Raw genomic sequence first — 24696 nt, 5'->3', positions numbered from 1 at the left:
CCCTATAAACGAACTTTGACGACCTGCATAATATATGCAAAAGGCGGAAGCCCGCACGTCTAGCATATCTTACCAGCTTCCGCTTCATTTTTCGCGCCCTTTTCCATGGTCAGGCCCGATGACTGTGTGCGCGCGTCTTTCTCCGCTCATACAACAGCGGCACGCAGACGTGTCGCACAGTTTAAGGAGGGTCCATTAGTAATCAACCTGCGGGCCGACCTCCTCTCCCTCGGTGATCGATCGAGCGCGCGCCGGCGAAGCGCAACGGTCGCGTCTCGAACGAAGCGGTGGCGCCGCTGCTCGCCGTGGGAGCGGCGCGTGCGTTTCTTTCCGTGGCGTCACTTTAGTTCCATGCACTGCTGCGAGGATCTTGGGCCGTGGCTTGTGCGTCGAGTGGAGGGGAAAAGGGCATCGTCGAAACACGGGAGGCGCGAAAAAAAAAAAAAAGAAGTGCGGGTACTGTTCCATAGCACTAAGAGACATTAACCGCGCTTACCAGTGCCACCCAGCGCTTCTACGCCGCTGGTATGTCGCCCATGCGCCTACATGATTCGCAGCATATCCGCTTGTAGAATCGTTTGAGGGCAAAAAAAACTTGTCATATCAGTCCAGAGTGACTGCTTGCGTGATATATTCCGTGAGAGGAAGTGCACCTGCAGTCAAAGGAGTCAAAAGATTGTGGAACGCAATATTAGCAAAAAAAAACTTAATTTCACTATCATCTTTGCATGCAGCCTCATTTTGAGTGTGGGAAATGCACCGTTACATCTGAAACAATTCTACCTAGATGCAGAGGAGATACATTTCTTTATCAAATTTGCATTCCTTAAACATCTGTAAACATCGGATGGTGGCTGTACGAGCTAGAATGGCATAAAACTGGTAAGTGCAGTAAAGCAGACCAAAAAGGGTGGGGGGACTTTCTCGGTGATTTGCATTATAGTGCTAAATTGTTTCTATTGGGCAAAGAAATGGGCTCGACGAGGGAATAAGCAGTGATATAAGATCTTCAGCTCTTAATAATGGTATGAAATTGGCAGACCTCTGTTTTTGTGGCCTCTGACGCTATGTATATTGAACCCTGCCTCAGAGTTGAGTGAAAGACTTCTTTAGCACTTTGAGGTACACAGAACATATCTGTCCCCAGAAAAAAAAAAAAAAAGAAACAGTGTAACCAAGGAACTACAGTGGGCATTAGCATATACCTTGTGCTTTTGACTCTCTTGTGTTGACTTTAATGGAGCGTTAGGTTTCGGTCGATAAAATGGGCACCGACGCTTCTCAGAACAAGTCTGTTTTACACAGGGAGCTCAAAGGTTTCCACCTTTTAAAGTAAGTTTATTTTTTAATATTTCTTGTGTGCTATCAATCAGAAGATGAAAAATAGTTTTGTTAGGCTGTATATTTACGGAGAAAACAAAATCAATGATTGCAACAGCACATATCAAACTTTAGCAGAAATACTGGCATGGGACTTGTGTGTTCGTATGTACTATAACATATGTTCAGTCCTGCTTTGAGTTAACGGACTTGAGCAAAGGTGGCTCCCTCTCGCCGTCCCAAATGTGACATAATAAAAATCACTGGTATTTATTCTCTTATTATTGCATGCCTATGAGCTATCCTCTTACCTTTTTTCTGATCGCTGCTTTTTGTCTCACAGGAGGATGGCAGGTAAACTGCGTAAATTTTAGTGTCTGAGGAGAAGAGAGTATAGCCTTGTTTGCCAACGATATTGATCATAAGACCGTGTTACGACTTGACCGTGAAGATTTGGACTTCTCAGAAGGAGACAGGGTAATGTTGGGGCAGATATTGACATTGAGCACCCAGAGAAGCTTAGGCCTTTCAGTCCCCCGAGTAAACACATCAGGTGAACTGGGTTGACAGCGCTCAGCTCTGCTGACATGCGGGATGAATGCTACAAAGCAAATCACCTGCAAAGTCTCACAGAGCAAGGAAATTTACAAATGACGCAGGAGTAAAGTACGGGCTGGTGCAGTGCAAAGCGTGCAGAAACAAAGGTAGTGTCATCGCACCACGTGAAAATTTGCCAGCAGTGATGATCCTTGATGCACTAATTTCTGGCGTACTTGTGAAAGGCAGCATCCATTACACGCAAGAAGAAATTCTTTTTAGCATAATGAACCCTTGAAATGAAAGCATTTTTAGGAGTAAGCGTCGTCGTCTTTTTATTCTAGACAGGGAATGAACAGCGCCCATATTTGCTACAATAAGTGGCAAGCTAAAAATGCTATATGCCTGATCTCACCTCGAAGAAATTTCTACAGGCTATGGTGCGTTTTTTAATCGGCAGTTTCCCTAGTGGGCAACGAGGCATGATAAATGTGCACACGCAGTGACGCGTCTTGATGTTGATGCAGCCCGTAGCCCTGGCACCAAATGGTCAAAACTCAGTGACTCCGGCAAGCGCTGCACTAATTGCTCAAAGTGGGCGGTTGAAAACCGCAAGTTCAATTGTTACAGATTTTGTAGAGTTCACTTGTGCTTTGTGGCGGCCAGGAACTATTTTCTAGAATTTGACAGCGCAAAAAGCAGCCGCTACGGCAGGAGTGAGTTGGCTCCTTTGAGGTACATATGGGCGCACCTGTCCCAAGCCATATCTTATTGGGTTTAATACCAACTGCTTCATTTGCTGTCTTTGAGTTGTTTTGGAGGCCATGATAAAGAAAAAATATTGTTGTATTGATTTTTCTGTTGCTAGTTTTCCTGTGTACTTCAAGGGGTTAATGACAACATTATGTGAAAAGGCAATAATGACTGCATATTACGTCCTTTGATATTGATAGATGATCAGGTCACTAGCTGGTGTGGTATCTACCTTTTGTAACGTATGATAATGAAGGCAAGATTTGGCTCTTTATAACCACGTACCTTTTGTGACAGTGAATGCTGTGTGTACCATTATACATTATGCCTGGGTTATGTAATCTCATATCTGTACGTATTTTCTCGTGCAGGTCCAGAAGCTGTTAGAAGCACCAATGTGTTTTACTACCTGACTTACGAGGGCAGTGTTGACCTCGAGAACATGAAGGACATTGTCATGAAAGAGGTCAGTGTGCATGCTGACTGTCCAGAGTTGCTTCATTTATGCACAGCAGTGCTTGGTGGTTTGCACTGCAGTGGTGCACAGTTTCTTATGGGCAAGTAAATAGTCTGCACAAGTGAGCAGACGGTACTGTAATTCTTGCTTGTCTTTCCCGCCTGCTTGCTTTTAACTTAGGTCCACCCTCAAGAACGCACTGCTTTACAGGCAGTAGGGTCGGTCAGTGCCTCCACTGGCGGGATGTGTGTTAAAGTGTGTGGGGGGCCATGCAGATAGTGAGTCAGTGACGTTGCAGATTGGGCTTCATGAAGCCTGTACAGCCAGTGTACAGAGTAACGCCTCCTGTATTATCAGTGCCTCTCATGTCAGCCGAAAATTGTGCATAAGCCCTTTGTTGCCCCTTTCTCCTGCCTTTCCTGACACGTACGAGTGTTTTCGTCGCGACCGTTGTGCACGTGGCGGAGGAGTGTTTATTTTGGTCCATAAAAGTGTCCCGTGCGCTCAAATGGAATTCTCTGATAGTGAAACTGAATTGGTTGTTTGCAAAGTACGACTGCCGAACGGGAAAGCAATGGTTCTTGGGTCATTTTATAGGCCTCCTGGTCCTTCTGTAAAGCCGCTAGTTGGCTTATCTCATTTTCTTGAAACCATTAACACTGAATGCCTTGTTTTAGGGGGGGACTTTAACCTTCCAGACATTGACTGGTCAGCTAACGAACCAAGAGATGTAGCTCGAGGGAATCTATACTCAACTTTTTTTGACATTTTAGATTCCAACACCTTTTGTCAGTATGTGCATGAGCCATCACGAACGGACGGAACTGGTCACGTACTCGACCTCTTGCTGTGTAACGTGCCTGATGTTGTATGCAATGTACAAGTGCTGCCTGGTTTGAGCGACCACAATATTATTCTAGCAGATTTATTAGTTCACTACGTGAAGGTTGCAAAACCACCTAGGCGAAAGATTTATGTCTACAGCAGGGCCAACTACGAGGCGATTAGCGCTGCTTTCGAATCGTTCTTTCCAACTTTTGATGAACTCGCGGATAACTTAAATATCGAACAGCTATGGAGTACATTCAAACAGAAATTGTTCGAATTACGTGAAGCTTTTGTTCCATTAAGCGTTATATCAAGTAAGAGAGCTCGAGATAAACCCTGGTTTAACACCGAGTTACGTGCCCTTGTTCGCAGACAGCGACGAATGTATCGAAGATACAAGTTGTCTAAATCGCCAGAGTGTTTGGCCTTGCTGAAAACAATAAAAAATGAATTCAGACAGAAGTCTCACATCGCTAAAGACTTGTATTTTTCGAATTTAGGAGAAAAACTTGTCAAAGATACCAAAGAATTTTGGAGATATGTGAAGCGTAATGGTAAGGATGACAGCTCAGTACCTGCTCTGAAAAATGATGAGTTAATCATCCATGATGATGAGGCTAAAGTTGAAATGTTTAGCCGTTATTTTTCATCTGTGTTTTTGCGACCTAGTTCACGTTCTGTCTGTTTTGCATTACCTTTTGAAATAGATTGCATGCCGGAAGTTACTTTTTGTGTTGACGGTGTGCGTAAATTATTGAAGGATTTGAATCAGGCTAAGGCTTGTGGCCCTGATGACATTCCTGCCGCAATTTTAAGGAATTGTGCGGATACATTATGTCTGTATTTCACCCGGCTGTTCCAGAAGTCTCTTAATGAAACCGACTTGCCTGCTGATTGGAAGGTAGCGCGTGTCGTGCCCATACATAAGAGTGGTATGCGAAACTCCGTTCAGAACTACAGACCCGTTTCCTTAACCAGCATAACCTGTAAAATTATGGAGCATGTAATATATAGTTGCGTTATGGCCCATCTCACCAAACACAATCTCTTATGCACTAGTCAACATGGTTTCAGGCGTGGATTTTCCTGCAATACGCAGCTGGTGGAGTTCGTTCATGATTTGGCATCGGCAATCGATAAGCAACAAATTGTGGACTGCGTTTTCTTGGATTTCCGCAAGGCATTTGATGTTGTCGCGCACAGTCTTCTTCTCTCCAAATTGAAAGCGTATAACCTGGATTGTAAAATAATTGCGTGGATTGCAGAATATCTGTCGTTACGAAGGCAGGCTGTTGTTCTGAACGGTATTTCTTCACAGTATGCACCAGTTACGTCGGGAGTTCCCCAAGGCTCAGTATTGGGACCACTTTTGTTTTTGCTGTATATTAATGATATTTCAGTTGGCATACAGTCTTCATTCAGGATGTTTGCCGATGATTGTGTTGTTTACAGAGTAGTAAATTCCACTTCTGATTCACAAATCCTGCAAACTGATTTAGATACTGTGGCAGACTGGTGTGTACGTTGGGACATGTCCTTAAATATAAACAAAACTGTTCACGTCACCTTCACAAGAAAACGTGCTAATCATCCGTATAGGTATAGAATTAATGATCTTACTCTCAACATAAGCAAGTCATTTAAATATCTAGGCGTCTTTTTTACATCGGACTTACGATGGAATAAGCACATTAATTATATTGCGAATAAGGCAGCGTCACGTTTGGGTTTTCTACGGCGGAATTTTAGCCATTTACCAAGTAACTTAAAAACACAGCTGTATTTCAGTTACGTACGCTCCATACTTGAATATGGATGTGTTTGCTGGGACCCACACACATCTGAGTGTGTAGAAAAATTAGAGAAAATTCAGAATAGGGCAGTTAGATTTGTTCTTGGTAATTATAATTGGCAAGTTAGTATGACGGAAAGCAAACGAAAACTTAACTGGCAAGAGTTGAAGGACCGTAGAAGGTACATCAGATTGAAATTTTTCCATGAGATTTATTATTCAAAAACTGGCATAAACCGCGAACAATATATCCAGGCACCTCATTATATATCAAAGCGACTAGACCACTGTTTGAAGGTCAGAGAATTTTCTTGCAAGGGTGACGTCTTGCGTTATTCTTTTTTTGTTAGAACTGTTCGAGACTGGAACAGTTTGCCATCGAGCATTGTATGTATTACATCTAACGAAGCATTTTTCCATGCACTGCAATAATTGCTTTATACCTATAAATGAAGTCTGTACCCCCCTGCTGTAATGCCCTGCGGGGCGATGCAGGTAACTAATAAATAAAATAAATAAATAAAATCCACACTCAATGGCCTTCTTGCCTATCCCAGCTCAGGCTGTTCACATAGGGTCCCGCCGGTCTGCTCTGCATAATGGAAGCTATAGGAAGCACCACAGCCCAAGTTAAGTAATGCGGGCTCCCACCAGAGCACACACCATATAGCGAATGACTGGTGAGCTCGGTGTCCACACTGCTCCCGTTGGAAAGCGAATGATCCGGCAGACATTGATAATACAAGAGGCATTGACTAGAGCCAGCTTATGTTTTACCCCAGAGTGATGTGAAAAACACTGCAAGGACTAGACTTTACTCTTCTTAATAAAACACGTGCTATAAAAAAAAAGATTACTGCCCTGCTTTATGGCAGTGCATGCATGATCAGGACTGTCCTTTGTGTTTGAATGCTCTAGGCAGGGGTAGGACTTTTCGGTTTCTATTTTTGAAAAATTCGGCAGACTTTTTTCGATTTTTGTTTCCGAATGCAGGTTTCATTTTTTTTTCGGCGTATATTATGGTCTACAAACGAGATGCTGACTTTTTCGATGCTTTAATGAGTAATTTTGTGTGGTCAAAAGTGACTTAAAGTGAATATTGGTGTTTTTAATTAACGTGTGCAAATGGTAGTACTTGAACCTGTGCTTGTAGAAGAAATTGCTATCGTCATTAAAAGAGAAACTAAGCTATATGAGACAGCCAGCAGGCAAAACCAGAAGTGGAAGTTTACTTCTAAGAACTAGGTTGACATGTTTTTTGTAGCTTGTCGCTCTGTGTTGAGTGCGAGCGTGGGGCATCACATGGTCTGCGTGCTGATGACAGAAGAGCCATCATTACTATTTAGTAACACTGATCAAAGCTGTATATTTCCTTGTATAGGCTCACATTCAATTGACAGCTAGCCATGCCTTGCATACCAAGAATACTAACCTTTTTCGGTTAAAACCGAATTTCCAAATATTGAATTCAGCGTACTCTTATTGCTGTTTTTCTTTGCCTGGTTTAAACCGAAAAACCCAAACTCTAGATATAGATGGCGCTAATCAGGTCTAGAGTCGCTGTGTATGTTCCCTACGGGAGAAGAGTTGTGTGTTGGTCTACCACCTTGCTTCCAAAGCATCCAAGTTATGAGGGAAAGCCGTAGACAAAATGGATCGGAGTGCTCTTTAGTGAACTCCGCGACGGATGGAAACTTTCAGCCAGACAGACGAGACCTAATGTAAAAGCAGTATTGTATCACCACATGTTGACACACTCGGTGGGCCTGCGGCGGATCTATACTTCTCTCTCTTTCCCCGAATCACGCCTACAGATCAAAACATCACACATACTTACGCGTCAAACCGTTCCAAGTACAATGAACCATCTCAGAAATTGAATTCATCTCGTTTAATTACCTAATTACTAATTAAAATATTCATAATTAACTGTGCATGCATCAGTTCATGTCCTTAAGACACTACACCAAGTCAAAGACCATAACGCATTCGCCGGGTCCACCTCTACACTGCTTAAACCAACGAGCATTTGTGGCCTATGGGTAACATGCCCATTTTGCAATATAAGGGTCCTAGGTTCGAATTGCTCCTAATTTACCCAAATTTACTTTTCACTGCAATTACACTACTTTGCATATATAAACGTCCTTAAGGAGTTTGTGACCAATCCGAGCACGCTATCGCTAATTTGTCTTTTTTCACCAAGCCTGTTCCGCATGTTGATGGAGCAATGTATATATGTGTGGAAAGGAAGAGTGTGATCACAGTCGGGTGTTTGAATTACCGGCACGAGGTCAGGTGGTTGTGAATTCATGACCCTGCAGCCGAGTAGTCATTTTTCCGTTGTGCCGGCACCGGTTTCTCTGCCACACTGGGTCTTTAACACTATCACATTAATAAATTTTTCCCTCTCTCTCTTTATCTCGCAGTTTTACAGTGCATTCTACATCTGATGCTTATCCTGCTGTTTTCATTTCAGTTGTCTCGCTGCGTTTAATTAATACGCAATAATCCATGCATCACATTCTGCACTTGTGCCTTTATTCTTGAAGCAGTATTTTGAAGGTTTTGTTCTTGACTAGAAGATGCTAAAACTGTATTGTATTTCCACCTGCCTCTCCCCAAAAGGCTATTGAGAACCAAATCAAGAATTTTGGCCAGACCCCTTCACAGCTCCTGATGGAACCACACCCACCTCGCAGCTCGGCGATGCACATTGTGAGTAGGAGCAATACCGTAATGGATACTGTTGGGAAAAAACAGGAATCTAGTGAACCCTCGTTATAGCGAACAAGTAAAAAATCGTAAGATAGTTTGCTATAGCCGAAATTCGTAATATAAAATTTCATTAGAAATGGGCGTAACAGCGACGCAATTTAGTCATCGAAGCGACAGCAATTTTGGCGATCATTACTACAGAAACGGAGAGACATTTCTCCAGGTTTTGGCGGCGTTTCGAAGGCTTGGCGACTGTTCCAAAGACCGCAAAAGACAGAGCGCCAGTTAATTTGGCTTCTCCGCACAGCACCGCAAGCGCAGGTTAAGCGCCGGCTACGGTAGCTTCTCCGCATCACAGCCATGTCGCGTGGAAAGTGGTCCGTCACAGCGAAAGCTGTCGCCGTTTTCACCGTCTCCGCGACAGCCGACATGAGCACCGGATTGTTACTGCAAGCTTACAACCACCTGCGCTGCTGCTTCCATGGCGCTGTCGACGCATGCCAGACGCTTGAACGCGTGCTGACTGCCGGACCGCAACCCTACACGCCCCTGTTGGCGAGTGCAGGATAAAAGTGCAAACCTTGGTGCGAACGCTTGCCGCATCACCACCAGTCACTTGTGCAGTGCGGCGAAGCCTGCTGCTTGCCATCCGAACGGGCACAGTTCGGCGCTGGAGAGTTCGATATATCCGTGTCATGGCCAACCGCATTCGATATGTAAAGTACAAATTCCATGCGTTTATCAAAAATATTTACGAAGAGTCCGATATAGACAATAATTTGTAATATCAGTGTTCGCTATATCGAGGTTTGACTGTATCCATGTTCTTCGATGCTCCCGGAGCCATTCATTCAGGCATCGTCCGCCATCGGGTAATCTGGCGGCGCATTGCTCCAAGTGCAAAAACTGCAAGCCATTGCTTGATAGCACCACTGTCATCCTGCGATCCCAAGATAAAATGCAAAGGGAGCTATATGAAGCATTTTGCATGACGCCTGAGAAGGAAGGCACTTGCGTAAGCGACCCTTTGGTAGCTCTGACAAAGCAAAAGATTAACTTTTTAAGGAAGTGAAAAGACTCCGTCCTCTACGCATGCCTGTCAGCAGAAGAAGATTAGACAACTCATCGCCATGAAGCTACTTGTTTTTGTGTCTTTTCATCTTAACAGTTCATATAAAACGAATTTCCCACGCAATAAAATCAGCTGATAGTTTGCGCCCTGTCTGTATGTGTCGTTCTTGTCTGCGTAAACCTTGAGTAGCGCAATAACAATGTTGAAGATTGCAAACCAACTAGGCCCATTTGAAGCTCTTCTTGTATCCATGTCTTTGTGCATGTCAATCAACATTGTGCTTTGTGGTGGTTTCATGCAGAGCCCAATGATGTTCTCGCCAGTGACTGAAGAGCTGTGCATGATCATGAAGTTCCTGTCCAACTCGCCCATCTGCCACATCTCGGCCAACACATACCCACAGTTGCCACTGCCCTCAGTCGTTACTGTCACGTGCAACCAGAACTTCGCTGTCAATCGGTGGAACTGCAACTACTCCGGTAAGTGTTTACTATAGAATTCATTGATCATAGAGATTACAGGCTTCTGTGAGTGACTGTCACTGTTGTCCAGAGGACAGACGCAGTTGTTAAGAAAAAAAAAATGATCATGTTTCAAGCAAGCAAGCTTTGGGAAAGACACTTTGCTTTTGGAGCTGCTCTAACTGTGTGCAGGTGCTTCTCTTCTTGGTTCACATGAGTTAAACCTACACATGACAACAGTACAATGTTAAACATGTAACTGCCATTTACCGTATTTACTCGCGTAATCCTCGCACTTTTTTTCCCTGAAAATCAACGCGAAGTTTGGGGGTGCGATAATTATGCAGGGAAAATTTTCAAGCAAATGTTTCGGAGTGTTAAATGCAAAGAATGGGTGCAAGATCAGGATTTTCAGGTCCGTAATTGTAAATATAACGAAAACATTACTTTCAAGCGTAACTTACCTTCGTTATGAAAGTACAGGGTGAACGTAAGCTCAAGCTGCTAAAGCACTTTATTTGCCGCGCGCAACCTCCCCGTCACTACTCGCGTTGCGTACGTCCTGCAGGCAATTCTACTCTTCATCAGAGTCCGTGTCGACACTGGAATCGATGGTTTCTTCATCTTCCGATGCTTCTTTGTCGTCCTACACCAGGTGGTCTTCGGTCGCATCCAGGGCGTTCGAAATTCCTGTTTTCTTGAAGCTTCTGGCCACCATGTTTACATCAATCATCCCCCATGCCTCTGATACCCAGCTGCACAGCAGCTCCACAGACGGTCTTTTGATCTTGCCGCCCGGCGTCAGAGCATGTTCACCTTCGGCCATCCATTCTGCGTACAGCCTCTGGACGTTTTCTTTAAATGGCTTGTTCAAAGATACGTCAAGAGGCTGTAGCATTGATGTGAGGCCGCCGGGTATAACAGCCAGGTCCGTGCGCAGTTCCTTGAACTTCGCCCGAACCGACTCTTGAAGATGGCCCCGAAAGCTATCAAGCACGAGGAGCGACAGAAAAAGAAGCGCTCCCGGTCGCCGCCCCCACACAGTCTTCACCCAGTCCACCATAAGGTCCGCGGTCATCCACCCCTTTTCTTGGACGCGCACGTGTATGCCAGGGGGGAGCTTTCCTTTCGGGAGGGTCTTCCGCTTGAAAATGACGTACGGTGGGAGCTTCCGCCCGTCCGCCGTCACGCCTAGCATGACCGTGCACCTCTGTTTTTCGGCACCTGTAGTCCTGATGTGCACAGTCCGAGCGCCTGTCTGTTCGACTGTCCTGCTGCTGGGCATATCGAAATTCAGCGGAGTTTGGTCCGCGTTTCCTATCTGGGAGAGCAAGAAGTTTTTCTCCTGCCGGATCCTGATAACGAATCGATGGAAGTCCACTATTTTCTCTTCATAGGCTGCGGGCAGGTGCTGGCAAAGCGTCGTTCGCCTCCTGAGCGAGAGTCCATTGCGCCGCATAAATCGTGTGGCCCACCCGTTACTAGCGCGGAAGTCTTGCACCGGGATGCCCTCCTTTCTTGCGATTACGAGCGCCTGGTTCCGTATCAAATCATTCGACACAGCACACCCATCCGCTCGTCGAGCCTTGATATATTCCAGTAAAGAGGATTCGACGGCAGGAAATTTCACAGTCTTCGGTCCACGGAAGGCCCGGCGCGTCTTACCAGTCGTCTTGAGTTCGTCGTGCTGCCGTCTCCAATACTGGACGCAAAACTCGTTGACGCCGAAGTGTCTGCTGGCGGCGCGGTTGCCATGTTCCAACGCATACTCAATAGCTTTTAGCTTAAAAGCAGCTGTGTAGCTTGCGTAGCGTCCCATGGCGAAGCGGCACAAAGAGCACGGTGCAACACGCAAACAAGGCAAACGAGGCCTACGAGACACTGGAGAGCTGGAGACACCTTCGCAAAATGGCGTAGCGGTGGTGAGTGGATGAGCGGTAGCGGCGGATGATAGCACAGTACCGCCGCCTAGTAGCACGTGCGCCCAACCATCGCAGTTAGTTATGGCCGCAGTCAATAGATGGCGATCGCTACGACAAGCAGACGGCTCGCGGCGGTAATTTTGGGGGAACGATGATTATGCAGGGAAAAAAAAATTTTCCAATTTTTGATAGCCAATGTGGCGGGTGCGAGCATTACGCGAGTGCGAGCATTATGCGAGTAAATACGGTAGCTTTCCTTGAAAAGGTGTGCTCTGGCATTCTGTACTCAATGCTGACAAGTCGGTGTGGCCAGAATCGTCTGCACATAGTTCATTTCAAGCATAAGTTGAACTTTCTTAGACTGTCTGGGGGTGTTGGAGATATTTCGTACCACTTATTGCATATTAACCTGATTTGAGACTTAGTTGTTGGCATTTATAAAGGTTTTTGTTTTTGTTCTATTAAATTGGTGCCAATTAGGCGTATTCTGGCCATTAACTGACAATCATCATACTTCACCTGTTACGATATCATCCGAGTTCCGAGAACCTGTGAAATGAAAGCGTCTGAAGACAACTGAAATCAGTTTAAAACAGCACAAACAGCAGTGCTCAGTACATACTAGCTGGTAAAAATTGTTCATTCCCCCATTCAAACGCCTTCTGACGACAGCATTATTATTACAAACTTAAACCACCTTAAGTGACTGAGTAAAAGTTATCTATTAACGGTAGTCTGTCAGTTATTAACGGTAGTCTGTCAGTTCCAGGCTATGCAAACGGATTCTTTATGGTTCTGGCCATTGTCACCTAGCATCACATTTCGTCATAAGCATAGTAGCATAACTAATTGACTAATGTTTGAATAAGAAGATCTTCTAAGATCAGGTGCTCAACTGTACACATTGTCTATTGTTGTGGATGATAGAGCAGATTAAACAGTTTAATGCATTAGTCTTGGGCTATTGCCAGTAATAGAAGCATTAAATTTTTGTAAATTATGTGCAAAGTAGGTGCTACTGGTTACATTCAGGTATATTTTGATTTCACTGTGATTGCCACTCTTCTCAACACTTGGCACATACTATTAAGCAAATCACTTATTTTTAGCTCCCATGACTTGGGAGTATATATAAGAATACGTGAATAGGAGTTATTTTTTGTCTGACAGTACGGCCCAGTAAGAAGTAGCAACAGGTAGCACTGCGAAGCTGTGTGCAACAACGTGCACACAATTGTCTAAAATCAAGTACTCTTGTAACTAGTTGAAAAAGAGTTTGTCAGTTTCTCTGAAAACAAAATTTGTGACAGCGTTATGACACGTAAAGGCAGAAAAGGCAAACTGGTGTTTTTGTTTTAATAAGGCAAGGTACTTTAGGAATGATGGGCAGTAATTTTACTAAGTATACAATGGACTTTTCAAAATGTGTTGAAGCCTTCTGAGAACTTGTGTGCCCAGTTCTTGACAGCCATGATAAAATCATTTTATCATGTTTAAACAAAGTCGTTTTATCTCTCCGGAGTGGAACTTGATATAAAGTAACATATATTATGATAATAATAATGGTGTAACAATAACAAGAAGGTCTGGCTAATAAAGGCTGGCACATAGAATACCATAATACTATTCTGCACTTGTGTAACCTTTCATTTTCACTCTTTTTGCAGCACCAATGCATTCACCAACATATTCTGACTCAAACCAGCCACAGGCTAATCAACTTCCTCTTGCCATGGATCCTCTGCTCAGTAAGTGAGACATTCTCTGCAGTGCCACAGTGCCTAGGTTGAACTAGTTTTGTGCACTAGGCTCTGGGGCTGATGTTCAACATTGTGAATTTTGTATCGATAACAATTAACCTCAAAGTCTCCAATTGCTGAAAAATACTAGCTCAAATTATAGGCTTCATAAGCAGTAAAATAAAGCTGCAGTCCTCCTGCCACCAGCTGTTTTCCAGAACGATTTAGCATTGCCTGAAAAATAAAATTTTCTCTATGTTATTCTATTTTATGTTCATTTTCTCGTGCCACAAATTTCCGGCACACTGTTTGTAGCATGTAATGTGCCATAGTGAATGAATGCAGTGGTTGGGAACATTCTCTGAGCTGCACATTTTGGTGTGTTTCAGTGATGAATGTGGCACCGCACAAGCGACACCTGGGGGACACATTCAGCCAGCATGTGCGGATGCGCAGTGGCTGTTTTGTCACCACAGTGGATAGCCGCTTCCTTGTTGCTTGTGGCTTCTGGGACAAGAGCTTCCGTGTCTTCGCCACTGAGTCAGGTGAGCATCACTTGCAGTTTTGATATCTCTCGAAGCATGCACAAAGGTACGTGAGGCAGGTGTAGTACCAAAATGCATAGTGTATGCAAAAGCCATGCAGCAAAGCTGCACTGTACATGGAATACAAGCGCACAGTGCTTTGTGTTAACTTGTACTCATATAGGTTCAAATGGAATATTTCTTATCAATCCAGGGCCTAATTTAAATGCATTCAGGTGTATCTGAGTCATTTGTACTATTCATTGCACTCATCTAGTACTGTGTTGCCATTTATATCAATACTAGCTAATGCAATAGTTTTGCTTGTTAAGTTTTGAGCAGATTTTCCACTGACACAGTTTAGTTCATAATATATCTTTATGCAAAGTATGATCACGAGTACTTCTTAGCATATCAAGAAATGACGATACTTTGCAGGTGAGAGTACATTACTAAGCAAGTAGCCAGAAACACTTGGCTAGAGCTAATCTAGGGACTACTGTATGTGTTACATCAAACGCACAAAAAATGTTCAGCCTGATGGAATGCGCCAATAGAAACATAAAAATACATGCATGAGCAATGCATTATGCCATTTAGTGCATGATAAGACGAGAAAATGTAGTCAGTGATAATTTAAATACAGGTCTAGCATAATATTGTCACGCGCGAATGCGGGAGATCACTGATCACAAGAGATAGTGGCGGGCTTCGACGAACGTCTTCAGATCACAGCTCCAGATCGCTGTCACTTCCACTTCTCTTTTTGAGGCGGCGCGTGCTTCGGTCAGCGCTAAGCGAACATGCGGAATGCACTGTGTCACTGGCCCCTCGGAAAGAAAGAGAATCATCCCAATGCGTAGCCTGTGTGTTTAAAAAGAAGTTCACTTGGGGAAGCATGATGTGCGCGCGAAAGTGCAGCTCTACCGCTACCGCTCGTAGTATGGCTTGAGACGGACAATGCGTACCACCTCAGGGTGCAGGGATCGCCGAGACTTCTGAAAGCCGTCGGGAATGACCTCATAGTTGAGGTCTCCAATTGCCCTGATCACTTTGTAGGGTCCAAAATACCAGCAGAGGAGCTTATCGCTAATTCCGCGTCGGCGAATGGGAAATCAGACCCACACACGGTCTCCTGATGTGTACCGAGCATCATGGCGTCGGAGGTTATAGTATTGGGCATCTCGGCATTGTTGGTCGAGAATCCGCACTCTGGCCAGCTGACGAGCCTCTTCAGGGAGGTGCAGGAAGGTGTGAAGATCTGCACTCAGGTCGATGTCATCCACATGCGGTTACAGTCAATTGCCAGGTAGTCAGTTGTCCTGCGTTCCTGTGTCTCTCCTTCGTCCTTGTTGCTTCGCCCTGCCGCTTTCCATGATGATTCACCAACTAGTCGGCACCAAGATATTAATAGACGCTATTCCCTTATGGGGTGCTTCAAGTGTCCACCATGACAGACAATTCCCATGCCTTTCCTCTGCTCATAGCCATTATTATTGTATGCTCTGTACAGACCACTAATATCCTTTAGGAGCACTAACTAGTGGCTTGGAGTTAGCATAGGCAACAATCTTAAGTGTTTGGCATGGCATCATTAGTGGCAACCGAAGGGCTGTGATCAGCTAACTGTTCCTGACTTTGTTTGGTTGCAGCTAAGATCATCCAGATAGTGTACGGCCACTTTGGTGTGGTCACCTGCTTGGCCAGGTCTGAGTGCAACATCACCTCAGACTGCTACATCGCGTCTGGCTCTGAAGATTGCACTGTGCTACTGTGGCACTGGAATGCCCGAACGCAAACCATTGCTGGAGACAATGCGAACCCCGGTGAGTAGGTTTCTTGTTGCGGGCACAATGCCATTTGACTTGTGACATTTTTAGTCATGGATAGCAGTGTTGCAGACTGGAAGCATCGTCTTCAATTGTACTTTAGTAGTTATCTATTGTGTTTGCTGATGACATTTTGGCTTTTGAAGCCAAAATTGTTTAAAAATGACTGCGGAAAGTGAAAAAGGTGTGCCTAATTGCAATGGCAAAGTTGTTAGTTGTGGTAAGTTTAGTTTCATTTGTTCACAAGGAAAGATGAAACATTGAAATGCTACTATGCCTACTTGACCTCAGCACCTAATTTTATAAAGGCATTCTTCTTTGAACTTATGTTGACAGGTTCGAGTGAGTATTGTCTAAAATGATTCCTTCTCTTACTGAATGCACTACTGCATAAGTTGAAACTGAGGGTAGGTAATTAAAAATTTCTAACTCCAAGACATCATGTGATATTCTTGCAGACATTCCAACACCCCGAGCTACTCTGACTGGCCATGAGAACGAAGTCACCTGCATAGTGGTTTCTGCCGAACTTGGCCTGGTCGTCAGTGGATCTAAATGTGTGTAGATATTCGTCCTTCATTCCTACTATCTTTGTATGCAGTCAACTACTGAAAGCCAGCTGTTTTTCAGTGCAGTGCCCTTCAGTTCAGTTCAGTTTCTACAGTTTCATTTGTTTGAAAAGGTGGCCGCTGCATATCCTTCAGCAAAGTATAAAACAACTGATGTTGCTCACAAATATACAGTGTCATAAAAACTGGATGAAAGAAAGGGAGGCAGCATTCTTTTCATGCCATTTTTACAGTGCTTACTCCAGGGGTGGATTTTAGACCCCTGCCTTCTCCATCCCCCAAGCAAATAATGTTACATCAGAAAGTAATACTGAACCCCATTTTTTTAACGAAAAAATTCGAAGATTAATATGGGACTGCCTCTCTTCTTCTAATCACCCCCTCCAAATATGAGCCATACTAAATGTGCCCCTGGCTTACTCTCTGTTGTAATCAACATGTTCTTGATTTTGCTTAACTTGAAGAGCAGTGTTAGCAGCTTCAAATGGTTATGGACACATACGAAAGTTCAGTATCACATTATCTGCCATTAAAGAAACGTTACAAACTGCTTCAGTGGGAGCCCTCTTTTCCCTGTTGGTGCATTCCTTCCTCCTTCCCTGCTTCCCAAGTCATGTTTGAGGCCATCGGAGTTATAAATTTGTTGCACTCCCTGTCCATGTACAGCTGGTCCGGTGCTGGTCCACACAACCAGTGGTGACCTGCTACGATCCTTGGAGGCACCTGACCGCTTTGGCACTCCAGAGCTCTGTGCCCTGTCTCGCGAGGGCATGGTTGTCGTCTGCTACGGTCTGGGCAGCCTCTGCAACTTCACCATCAATGGCCGCCGGTTGCGCTCCGAGTCCCATCACGACAACATTCAGGTGCTGCAACATTTGCAGGTGCTAGGGTTGTGACCTGTAGTCTAGAGGTGCCAGCCCTGCTAAGGAAAGTATCCTGAGAGGGCTTAGAAATTCAGGCGCACTTACGTCACAGGTAAACTTTTAGAAATGGTTGATGTGAGGAAGCATGTTGTCATACATTATAGATATAGTGGCCCACAGTAAAGAGAGCAGGAAAGATGGGCTTCTTAGAAAGCACAAGATGAGAAAAAGGGGCACTAGGGAGTCTTTTGTCTGCTGGTCGATGTTTCAACCAGAGGACTTGCCTTTGAAGGTAGTCCTCTTGTCTTTGTACAGCGGCTTCTCAACGAGAGAATTCGTCTTCATCTGCGTAAATACAAAAGGACTGTTTTCAAAGAAAGGTTCTCCTTTGAAGATGCTGCTCAGTGAATTGAGGCTCCCCACTCCCAAACTTTGTTCTCACCTGATTTATGTTAAGGAAAATGTCTCATTGTGTTTGTATCAAAGGCGTATGCTGAAGCTGCATGATAAAATAGGCTCTCGTTAATACAGCAGACTCAATAATTAGAAATATTCTTGAAAATTTTCTTGAATTGTGTGATGTTTGAACTAAGTGGAGCCTTTTTAGTGCACTTGATGTCGATGGGACTAAAAGTTTCAATAAACCAAAGTTCAAATTCACACAGTTCAAGAAAATTTTCAGTCCCCTTCCAGTTGTAATTATTGAGTTGGCTGTTAATATTAATTATGCCAGGCACATCTTGAAATGTGCCCTTAAGGTGGAGCTTGGCTTTCTTGTATGTGCTTTCTAGGTTCAGTGGGCTCACATAAATTGAGAAGTAACATGACTTGCCATGCTGAGCGCTTTTCAACTCTCAAGGCTTGGTTCTTGTTTCTGTCATGCACCTGCTACAAAGCATCGCATCATTTTTAGGCTGTGTTTTTTTTATTATGTGGATGGCACACTGATACTCAGATGAACAATGTCAAAGTGCTCCAAAGCAGAGGGTGTCAGTTTACTTGAAATTTAAGATATACATACCTAATTAAAATTTTAAAAGTTACTGAACTGAACATTTGAATTATAGGTGTAATCATTGATGCTTCTGGACTCTAGTAGCATATGTCCTCACTATGTCACTTTGTAAATGAAAGCCAGTGCTACTCAATGTACCACAGCACAGTTCACCATGATGCTAGCCGTGATCCGCAGTGTGCGTGTTCCGTCTTTAATTACATCTGCTTGGTCCCCAATCTGTTGTTACAAGCAGTTGAATTTATTTGTAATGACAGTTGCACTTAAAGAGCTTTCTATAAAAGCAATGAGTGCGGTATACAAAACAGCATTTATTGATGCTAGTTGCTGTAGATCAAGACCACAGCCTTTAACTGCTTTCCTGTGACAGCGCTTGCCCTTTGCAGGTGATGCAGCATGCTCACCTTTGAAACTCCTCATGTAGGTACAGGAGCTAAAATATAGTGTGCTGAAAGAAACCATCTGTGGTTTAAGCGTGTCTTCAATGGAAATGTTATTCAAGATACTTAGACTGAGATTGAAGCATTTTATACAGCCTTGGATTCCTGTCGGACTTTGATCTTAGTGCCGAATGTTGATCGCCTCAGGGCTACTCGCTCGCGAATGGTTCTCCCAGATAAATCATTTGCATGTTAGTGCTTAAATTTTGCATGATGAGACATTTGGCTGTCAGTGTTGTTGAATGCCAAGTTTGAGTGGTGGGGTACTTTTTTATTTTTTTTTTAATTGGAGGTATACATTGTCTGCAGCAACATCAAATCAAAAAGAAACCTTTGAAACAGTGCTGCCATCAGCACCATCTCTCATCTGGGACGGGGGAAGCACTCTCAGTTTCACGTTGTCTGCTTTTGTTAACCGCCGCGGTGGCTCAGTGGTTAGGGCGCTCGGCTACTGATCGGAGTACCAGGGTTCGAGCCCAACTGTGGCGGCAGCGTTTCGATGGAGGCCAAAGCCCTCTGGCGAAAGCCCTTGTGCTGTGTGATGTCAGTGCACTTTAAAGATCCCCAGGTGGCCAAAATTATTCCAGAGCCCTCCAGGAGCCCTCCACCACAGCACCTCTTTCCTCTTTCACTCCCTCCTTTATCCTTTCCCTAACAGGGGGCATTCAGGTGTCTAGAGCAGTTCAGGTGTCCCCCCCCCCCTTATATGTGAGCCCGAAAGATGCAAGTTCGATCCCGGCCATGGCGGTAGAATTTCGATGGAGGCGAAATTCTAGAGGCCCGTGTACTGTGCGATGTCAGTGCACGTTAAAGAACCCCAGGTGGTCGAAATTTCCGGAGCCCTTCGCTACGGTGTCTCTCATAGCCTGGGTCGCTTTGGGACGTTTAACCCGCTTAAACCAAACCAAACCTTATATGTGAGACAGATACTGCGCCATTTCCTTTCCCCGAACACCAATTTTCAATATTTTTTTTCTGCTTTCGGCCTTTCTCTCAAAAGCCAATTTTTTTTTGACTGCTCTTGTCTTTCTGTTGCCAACTAAAATGGGGCTGCTATTACAGTTGAGAAAAGTAAAATGTCACATCTGTGTGTAAGCAGAAACAACCCAGCACTGTAGCCAGGAAAAGCATTTGCAGATACCTTCTTAGCAATGCAGCATTCAGTATTCTCGTGTATGTTCTAGGCATCTGATGCAGCGAACTGCTTTTGTGCACAGCCTGACCTTGTGCACCCTATGATTGTTTTGCAGTGTCTGGCGTTGAGTCGCGATGGCGAGTACATGGTGACTGGCTCGGAGAGCGGCGTGGTCGAAGTGTGGCGGTCATTCAACCTAGCCCTGCTGTATGCCTTCCCTGCCTGTGAAGGTGGCGTCCGGTCTCTAGCTCTGTCCCATGATCAGAAGTAAGTAGTTTTACCAAAGTAGACAGGCGACAGAGGTGCATAACTTCTAGCATGTTGACTTATTCAAAAGTAGTAGTGGTTGTGAACTGCATAGCAGTATCACTAGGTCTAACATGGATTATGAGCCTTACAGGATTTCAATCATTTGCTCATGGAAGAGTGTTTCAGAACTACAAATGAGACTGTTGCATGATATTATAAACTGTCACTGCATGATTTTATGAACTCATCTGAGAGAGGTCGCTTTATGCAATGTTTGGCATTAATCTTTGAAGCTTCAACACAATGCTAAAAAGAAAAATATGTGTGAATATCTTAGTGTGCTTGGTTTTAGTATATAATTCACTGCACACTATGCTTGTATTTTATCAAAAAAAGAACTGGAGAAAAGGAGTAAATTTTGTGTGTGGCATTTAAGTATAACAACAAGCAGTGCACTACTTTGAGATCTGCCAGACATGCCAGCAGTGCAGGGAAAGGGGAGGGCTATGATTTGCCTGTAGTAGGTCTGTCTATGTTTTGTGCACTCACTGAAATCATTCAGGCATTGTTTTCTTTATGTGCCTGCCGTATGGCCCCTCTACACAGCTGATCATATAGGGCAAGTAGGCCCAGAATACTTAGCTGAATATTGTATTTGCTCGCGTAATGAACCCACTTTATTTCTAGAAAAGTTAACATCAGTTTCGGTGGAGGGTTTATTACATGGGGAAAAAAAGTTTGGGCAGATTTTTTTGTGAGAGTTGACATTTCATTTCGTATGTCGCCGGCTCGCTAGCCAGTGTCATTTGCTCTTGTCACACGTATGAATTTCATGTCTCTGATTATTACAAAGTAAAGAGTACCTTTTGAAACTAAGTAGTCTATCGCAACGCCAAAAGAAGCATTGAGAGTGAAATGATAAGGTCTATGCCAAGCCAGAGTTTGAATCTCTGGAATCATTTGCTAAACGCTACACAGTGCTAATTCACCTCATCAGCTGAACAAATGTTGTTGCAGGTTCCTGCTGGCAGGGCTGACCAATGGTTCCATCTCGGTGTTCTACATTGACTTCAACCGATGGCACCACGAATTTCAGCAGCGCTATTAGACGACTGCCGTTTTTAGTACGAACATTTTCTCTTTCTCCACCAGAAGGGGGAGGATCTGTTGTCATTCCAGGTTATAATGACATTTGCTCAAACAGACTCTATCTCCAAACAGAAACTATCTCTCCAAAAATTCCCCTCTCACACTACATCCCAGTTCCTTGCAGACTTCCATACCACTGGCTTCCCTGGCTCCTGCAAAATGAAAAAAAAAAAAAAACTAAAACAAAAAGGAGCTTGCAAAGTGGGCCTCCAAGAGAGAAATGGAGTAGGAAACATGCTGCCAATGAAGCAGCAGGCCATCTGTGGCAGAAAATATATACTACTCTCTACAAGGTTCAGTTATTGTTCAGTTTACTGCTCGGTCCTCATTTCAGAAGAGAACTTTGAGGCTACAAAAATTGCTTCTCTTCTGTGGTAATGAACTATGGTCTTTGTCAAAAATAGAGCGCACACTACTAGTGCAATCGGAGGAGACATCCGAGCAGCTTGCCAATCTCAGTAGGCACTCTCAGTGCTCTGAAGCGGTGCACTGGGAGAGTAAGCAGAAATGTTCACCGAAATCTCTTTTGCCCAGTGCTTTGGAGTGTAACACGACTCGCTACGCAGCCCATCACCAGATTCGATTGCATGTGCAGTGTGCTCTTTAATTCTGACAATGACTGCACTGCAGCTGAACAACTTTTTTCATGGCCAAGCAGCATTATTTGTAAGGCTCTGCTTGTTCCTAATGTGTACATAAGGCAGCCATGAAGTAGCTTCAGCTGCACTTTCATTGGGCCAGTGTTGCAGGAGTCAAATGGTGGATGTCATCGCAGTGTTCGTTGAATTTGTTTTTTGCGGTTCTCCCCGAAGGTGGTGCAGAAGTGAAGTGTGTCAAATGTGCATGCAGGATTGTTGCCCCCAGAGCTTTCTGTGCATGCTTGGTGAAGAAGCGCACTTCTGATCAGCAATCCATCCAGTTGAAACATAGCTGTTGTAGTCTGTGCCATTTCTGTTAACCCCAGGGGCAAAGTCACTGTTGTAAATTGTTGCAGCACGATTGCATACCAGTGTGGTATAAGAGGAGTTTACAGGATTTTTTTGTTTGATGAAACTATCTTTTCAAGCAGTTAGTGGCGGCAAAGTTTTGGGAAAAATTGCTACTACAAACATCGGAAGCTTCGACTTGCAAGTTGTTGGTGTATGAACAATTTGTCATCTTTTTTTATGTCTGAGGGAAGTTACAATGAGTGCTTTATTTTCTTAAACTGCACCGCATAAACAGAACTATTTCCTTTGTGACTTTCTACCACTGTCTGCATTTGAAAGAGCATGACATCCTGTCACAAGCAGCTATCAAGATTTCATTTTTACCTTAAGTTTGTAAGTTTTGATCCAGCCTTGGTCCCCGGGTTCTCTTACCCTATAGTGAGTCTAATGTGTCCAGAATATACTTTTTTTTAAGGTTCCAGTTTTGTTGCCTTCCTAGATGTGCAAAATCATTAAAAGGGCAGCATTTCTAACATCTCGTTTTGGTGGCGTTTCGAGGGTGACAACTGTCGGAACAGTTCGTAAGTATACAAACTATACATATATATATATATATATATATAGAGAGAGAGAGAGACAGAGAAACACACATATATACTATATATATGTAAACATGAGCACACAAGCAGCAGCTGCATTAGTGGCATGATACGTCCTGTTTTCCATTTGTGTAGGCCGCGTCCTTTTTATAACCTTAATTATTCCATCCCAGAACTGGAAATACGAATGCTGATAAGAAACACTGCTCCTGCCATTTTTGTCCACGTCAAACCAAGCAGGTTCAAAGAGCCGTCTCCAACTGCCCTGACCTCACGATTGACATTTCAGTTACGTCGCTATTGATGTTTCAAAGGTTCAGTGGAAAGCCATCATTTTTGCAGTTCTGCCCTTCACTACAGATGCTCTGTTAGGAGTAAGGCAGAACGTACGGCATTGAAAGTCTTGTGTTAATGTTTCCCAGATACCCGCTTTCGCATCAGTCCGTGTTTGAGTGGGCTGCTCACTCATAACAAGTTTGAGTAAAACCACTGAAAACTGCATGTTATAAATCCTGCCATTGAATGAATGAAATCTGCAAACATACAGCGACCGTGTCAATTCTAGTCAGCCTGGATTGCAAGACAGAATGCTAATGTGCACGGATTGAATGTTTGCCAGTCCGCCAGATGAATGTGGTGCCTATGTACTTAATAGAAAACGCCGTGCACTAACATGTACTGAAATGAAAATTGTTCAGAACACACGCTGGCTGTACTGCAAACATGCAACTTCCCTTATTTTTTTGTTATCCTCACCTGCCTTACATGTTATTGGTTCAGGCGTCCCCTTCATGGCCTATGTTCTCCTCATGGTGTTTGAATGAATTCCAGCATTGGAGTGCATGTGGTTTTCGTGTGCAGTCTTCTTTTCTTATACACATATATATACATATACACATAAGCGTGTGTGTACATATTTGAAAGGTTGTGCTGGTTGCCTGGTGGTCTTTTTGTTCCTTTTTCTAAATGGAATTTAGCGGTGGTTGAAAAGTGTCTAGATTTTTGGTATTTGCTCATTTTCGCATTCCTTTTTTTGCAGCTACAATAATTTAGAGCAAGGTTTTATTTAGGAAAAAAAAAAGCACTATGATATTACATTCCATTGAGCTTACAGTTATGCCAGCCTGTAAACAACATCAGTAGAAAATAAAATTATGAATCCCAATATTGTGCTTTATTTACTCATGCTTCTACATTGAAAGCTGCTATTGGGAGCCTACCCTGAGCCGTCATGTAACTGAAGTCCTTTGTAGTTTTTGGCGCTGATCCAAGCAGCCCAGAGAAAGAAAGGGGGGAGAGGGAAGCTGTCGTGGAGAGAAAAATCGAAAGAAGTGAATGAAAGAACTGAATCTGAAACTGCGGCTAAACCAGCAAGAATCAAAGCCAGAAAGAAGGGAGACAGACTGAGAGCACTGCGCCACAACTGTCACCGCTGAGGCAGGAGTTGGGCGGTGTCATCACTAAACCACAGCAAGAAGAGTAAAATGCTACAGGTGCTTTGCTGCAAACCGATGTGCAGTACATAGCAGCTGTAGTACTATGGCTGCTTGGTCATTGCGTGATCAAAAGCAGATTCTCAGACAGGCCGAGACTGAGCAAAAACTGTTAAGCAGTCACAGCAACATCGACCAATGACTGCTCTCACTGAATTTTTTAACTAAGCTGCAGCCTAGTTCAGGCAATATTTGATGCTTATTAAGTGTCCCCACACATTCAAGAATCTGTTGGGGGGGGGGGTTCTTCTTTGGGCTCCGTTTTGTTGCCAATTTGCGAACTGAATGTAAACTGTTGTGAAT

The 24696-nt window shown here is 43.9% G+C and overlaps 1 protein-coding gene across 1 annotated transcript in view; it reads left to right on the top strand.

Annotated features, from left to right (window-relative positions):
• Positions 1 to 24065, top strand: part of LOC144129058 (neurobeachin-like) — a 318181-nt gene extending 294116 nt beyond the window's left edge. Inside the window, 10 exon segments of the mRNA XM_077662943.1 lie at positions 2982 to 3076; positions 8316 to 8405; positions 9779 to 9956; positions 13528 to 13608; positions 13989 to 14144; positions 15776 to 15949; positions 16411 to 16509; positions 17188 to 17384; positions 20090 to 20241; positions 21241 to 24065. Coding sequence (XP_077519069.1) covers positions 2982 to 3076; positions 8316 to 8405; positions 9779 to 9956; positions 13528 to 13608; positions 13989 to 14144; positions 15776 to 15949; positions 16411 to 16509; positions 17188 to 17384; positions 20090 to 20241; positions 21241 to 21331 — 1313 coding nt within the window. The 3' untranslated portion in view covers positions 21332 to 24065.
• The last annotated feature ends 631 nt before the right edge of the window (positions 24066 to 24696 follow it).

Source organism: Amblyomma americanum, chromosome 4 (assembly GCF_052857255.1).
Source record: "Amblyomma americanum isolate KBUSLIRL-KWMA chromosome 4, ASM5285725v1, whole genome shotgun sequence".
Classification (NCBI taxonomy): domain Eukaryota; kingdom Metazoa; phylum Arthropoda; class Arachnida; order Ixodida; family Ixodidae; genus Amblyomma; species Amblyomma americanum.
Note: the sequence above shows the minus strand (reverse complement) of the source record. Positions and strands in the feature narration are given on the sequence as shown.